This window comes from Ursus maritimus, unplaced genomic scaffold, assembly GCF_017311325.1.
Source record: "Ursus maritimus isolate PB19 unplaced genomic scaffold, ASM1731132v1 scaffold_24, whole genome shotgun sequence".
Taxonomy (NCBI): Eukaryota; Metazoa; Chordata; class Mammalia; order Carnivora; family Ursidae; genus Ursus; species Ursus maritimus.
In genome coordinates, this window is record NW_024424897.1 from 18,350,537 (window position 1) to 18,355,040 (window position 4,504).

At 57.1% G+C, this 4,504-nt stretch overlaps 1 protein-coding gene across 7 annotated transcripts in view; it reads left to right on the plus strand.

Annotated features, from left to right (window-relative positions):
• The first annotated feature begins 2,868 nt into the window (after positions 1 to 2,868).
• The window catches only part of SLC25A39 (solute carrier family 25 member 39), a 4,672-nt gene continuing 3,036 nt past the window's right edge, over positions 2,869 to 4,504 (plus strand). For 4 of the 7 annotated variants that reach the window (XM_040640522.1, XM_040640524.1, XM_040640525.1 and 1 more), the window contains exons 1-3: positions 2,870 to 3,029; positions 4,113 to 4,212; positions 4,346 to 4,405. In XM_040640522.1, the coding sequence (XP_040496456.1) occupies positions 4,128 to 4,212; positions 4,346 to 4,405 (145 nt within the window). In that variant the 5' untranslated portion in view covers positions 2,870 to 3,029; positions 4,113 to 4,127. Of the gene's footprint in view, positions 3,030 to 3,682; positions 3,767 to 4,112; positions 4,213 to 4,345; positions 4,406 to 4,504 lie in introns of all 7 variants that reach the window. The other 3 variants (XR_005837367.1, XM_040640527.1, XM_040640523.1) reach the window with 2 other exon arrangements.

Consider the following 4,504-nt stretch of genomic DNA (forward strand, 5'->3'; position numbering starts at 1 on the left):
TGCCATGACCATCCTTGGGACATGTAGCCACCAGCTCCTGTCGTGCCTCATGGGCCACAGATCACCTCTCCCACCTGCCCACATGGCTGCCACGGAACTGGGCTTTGGTCACACCAATGATGCCACAAAGCATTTACCTGCGGCAGAAGGCAGGGACTGTGATCTGATCATCTCTGGGGTCCTGACAGGGGCTGCAGAACCGTTTGTCGACTCTTCACACGGCTTTCACAGATGTGAGTTTAGCTAGGAGTCTGTAAATTAGGCGGGACGAGTGACATAATCCTTTTTTTTTTTTAAAGATTTTATTTATTTATTTGACAGAGAGATAGCCAGCGAGAGAGGGAACACAAGCAGGGGGAGTGGGAGAGGAAGAGGCAGGCTCACAGCGGAGGAGCCCAATGTGGGACTCGATCCCGGAACGCCGGGATCACACCCTGAGCTGAAGGCAGACGCCTAACGACTGCGCCACCCAGGCGCCCCGACATCATCCTTCTTTTCAGATAAGGAAACTGAGGTGTAGCAACAAATCTCAAAGGCATCCTAGTGCCAGAAGAAAACCAGAAATGAAATCAAGTCCCTTATTCTACTGTGGGGGAAACTGAGGGTCAAAGGTCACCAGGTTTGGTTCCTGACCACTAATTTGCGGCTGTATGATTTTGGCTCTGGGCAGGAAGGGGTGTAAGGAATTACTGCTCTCTCTGCCTGCATTTGGAGTCAGAGGTAGGACCAGAACCTGGTTGCTCTAAAGGCCCTTTCCAGAACTTTCTGTGACACAGGTCAGGCGGTGGTGGTGGTGGTATTGGGGGGGAATCAATAATAATGATGATGACAATAATAATAATAGTCATTGAGTGTTTGCCACATGCTAGACAAGGGTCTGAACACTTTACGGCTATTAACTCATTAAATCCTCACATAATTCCTGTGAGGTGGGGGCATCATTATCCCTCTCAGCTCACTTTATAAAGGGGGCAACTCAGGCTTAGAGGCAGTAAGACGTTTGCTAGAGGTCGCAGGGCTCCTGCAGGAAGCAGCCAGGTCCCTGCCTCCCAGGTGCTCTGATCTTGAGGCAGACAAGTGCTACCTCCCCACAGGCTGTGTTCTTGGGAGTTCTGGAAGCCTGAGGCCCAAGTAGGTAAAACCTTCACAGGTGAGCAGGTCACCGCAGGCAGCAGAGAACCCAGGTTGAGAATGGAGTGGGTGGCAGCTCCTGCCGCCTCAGGCAGTTAGGGGGCTGAATTCTGGCTCTTTCCTTTGAGTGACCTTGGGCGATTTGACCTCTTAGGCCTCCATTTTCTCATTTATAAAACGGAGATTGCGCAGAAGTCTTGGTTCCATTTCGCACCAGCAGTCACTATACACGTGGCCCTCAGTTTTCTCCCCTGTAAAATGGGGAGGGTGGCTGTGGGCTGTGAAAGTGTTCGGGTAACCATAACTTTGGGGCTGTGAAAGACAGTAATAGAAACCGGGTTCTTGCCTTAACATACAGTTTATAAAATGATTTTGTGTAATTTCGGACCTCCACTGGATGGGGGAAGGCAATGCAAAGGGCGCCTTCTGTCCTGCCCTTTCGACCATTGGCCACTTCATCAGTTACAGTTTCTACTCTCCCGCCCCTAAACTTCGGCTGCCCATCCTCTACGAGCCGCAAGGCCAGTTTCAGGGAAAGCGGATGGTTGGCCCCTTAGAATCCACGTGCTAACCCCGCGGGCGCCGAATGGCTGGGCGGCTTAAGTCCGAGAAGCTGGTGACGTCAAAGTCACGGTCGGCCCTTCTTAAAGGCGCAGATTCGCAGCCCGTGTTGGTTTTTCTGTGTTTAAGCAAATAACTACGACCGCACAAACGTTTTAAAGGCGAGGCAGTTGGCGGGCTTTCAGGTGCGGGGCTTGCCCGGAAGACAGATGTGTCTCCTTGAGAAGCGGCAAATGTGTCTCCCTGAGAAGCGGGATCAGAGACGTCAGCGCAGACTTAAGCCCACCTGTCCCCCAGGGAGGCAGCCTGCTGAAGGTTCGAATTCCAGGCACTTAAACTTCGAGTCTCAGTTTCATCTTCTGTAAAAAGGGGCCTAATAATAATATACTTCTCAAAGTTTGGGGGCTTAGAAGAAGTAACGATGTGAGAGTAACCAACGCAAAAATGTCAGTCCCCTTCTTCCCTACTCAATCCTCTCACTGTGCGAAGGAGGAACCCGAGGCCCAGAGGGGTGGTGCAACTTGCCCAAGGTCACAAGGTGGTGGGACCAAGCCTCGATTGAGTCCGGCCGACCCCGGATTTCCTGGCTCCCGAGCCAACCTTTTCGCTGTCCAGCCTGCCTGGCCCGAGTCACGGCTCGTCTAATCCCATCGCCGACAGGCGCAGGGTACCCAGTGGTTTGCCAAGTGGTTTTGGAGCTGCGTCTCAGTCGATTATCTGTAAAATGGGGATAATGCTAATTCCTGTTTGGGTCGCCGTTAAGTTGTAAAACCTCAGCAGGGAGCCCGGCGGGTAAATGTTTGTCATCACTGTCTGATATCCCCGTGGCCTTGGAAGAACTGATTCAAATCCCTGCCTCCCCGCAGATGAGGACACTGAGGAAGAGGGGGAGAGCGCGTTACCTGCGCTAGCCTGGCACGTAGGGGGACAGCCGGAACTCTTGGGGCAACGATCGTCTAGGATACTGGTGGGATAGAGTTTGTGAGAATACGCTGTTAAGTGCGGTGCTGCCGCGGGTCATGCCCGACGTGGAGACCCACGACCTTGGGGCGCTGGCCCTGCCTGGCAGCCGCGGCGCAGCGGCGGCGCCGGGTGGGGGGCGCGGCGAGTCCCCAAGCGGAGGCTAGTGGGCGGGGCCGTCGGCACTCCGGGCGCGTAGCTGGTCGGCCGGCGGAGGGCGGAGCGTCGCGGCGCGGTCCGTGGGCGGGGCGGGCTCGAGTGATTTCAGAGAAGGCCTTGGTGCGGGGCGAGCGCGCGGACCGTACACCGGCCGCGGAGCCGCCATGGGCCCGCTGGGCCCCGGGCGCCGCGCAGCGCGAGAACCGGCCTAGAGTCAGGTGGGCGGAGCTGGACCTGGGTTGAGGGCCGGGCTGAGGGCGGCGGCGAAGGTGGGCCTCCGGAGGTCCCGGGGAACCTGAGTCCGGTCTGGGCTGGGGCCCCGGAGTCGCGAGCCGTCAGGCCGACCCAGTCGGTCCCATCGGGCGTCCCCGGCGCGCGGGGCCGGAGTTTCTCCGAGGGGCAGTAGAGATCCTGTGTTCCCAGACCTACTTCCCGCCCTCTCGGCCGAACCCGCGGCCTCTGTCTCGGGGAGAGAGAGCAGAGAGATTGCCCTTCCCATCCAGGCCTGGGGGACTGGCCCTTCCGGCCTCGGCAGGAGGGTGCGGGAGGGAGGGCCGGGAACCCAGCTTCCAGTTCCGAGAGCGGATGGCCCTTTCGCGACCGTCAGATTTGTTTACACGTTTCCCCCATTGCTCGGCCCCACCTTCCACGCCCGGTGACTCGGGGAACACAAGTGCCCGCCTCGGGAGTGAGGGGCTTAGACGGATGGCTCAGGCGTCTTGATCTTTGGGTCCCCGGGGCCAAACAGGGCGCCTGCCCCGATGAGGGGGCACAGTAATTCCATGTTGTTCGGGTGAGGGAATGGCAGTGGGCCGTTGTTGCCTCTTAATCAATGAGTAACTACCCAAGCTTTTTTCCCAACTACTCTCAGAGTGACCTTGTTCAGGTCGCCTCACTTCTCTGAATCTCTGTTTCTTCACTGACAAAGTAGAGCTGACGAAAAATGCATTAAAAGGTAATTGTGAGGGCGCCTGGGTGGCTCAGTCGGTTAAGAGTCTGCCTTCGGCTCAGGCCATGATCCCAGGGTTCTGGGATCGAGCCCGAATTGGGCTTCTGCTCAGCAGGGATCCTGCTTCCCCCTTTCCTCCCCAGTCGTGCTATCTCTATCAATAAATAAAATCTTTAAAAATAAAAGGTAATCGTGAGGATTGTTTGAGTTCATATTCGGTGAGTGAATTCAGGTAAAGGGCTGGGTCAAATCCCAAAGTGCCCCTGCCTCGTGTCTCCCCCTCCTATTGATTCCCCCTCCCACTGATTCTTGTTTTGTGAGTCCGGGTTCCAGCTGACTGTTTGTTTTTCAGAATTGAAGCTACAAGATGGCTGACCAGGACCCTGGGGGCATTAGCCCCCTCCAGCAAATGGTGGCGTCAGGCACTGGGGCTGTGGTCACCTCCCTCTTCAGTAAGCTCTGGGGAGGCGGGGAGGGGGCAGCTGGGGACTGGGGCAGACCAGAGGTTGGAGGTGTCTTGGTCCTGGGGGAGGGGGCAGGGATGGGGTCCTGAAAGGAGCCTTCAGACCTGTCCTCCTCCTCCAGTGACACCCCTGGACGTGGTGAAAGTGCGCCTGCAGTCTCAGCGCCCCTCCACGGCCAGTGGTGAGTGCGCGACCCTGGAGCCCATGTGGGGTGGTTGGGAAAACAAGGATCTTCCTGAGATGGGGTCCCCAGGACGGGGGGGGGGGGGGGGGGGGGGGG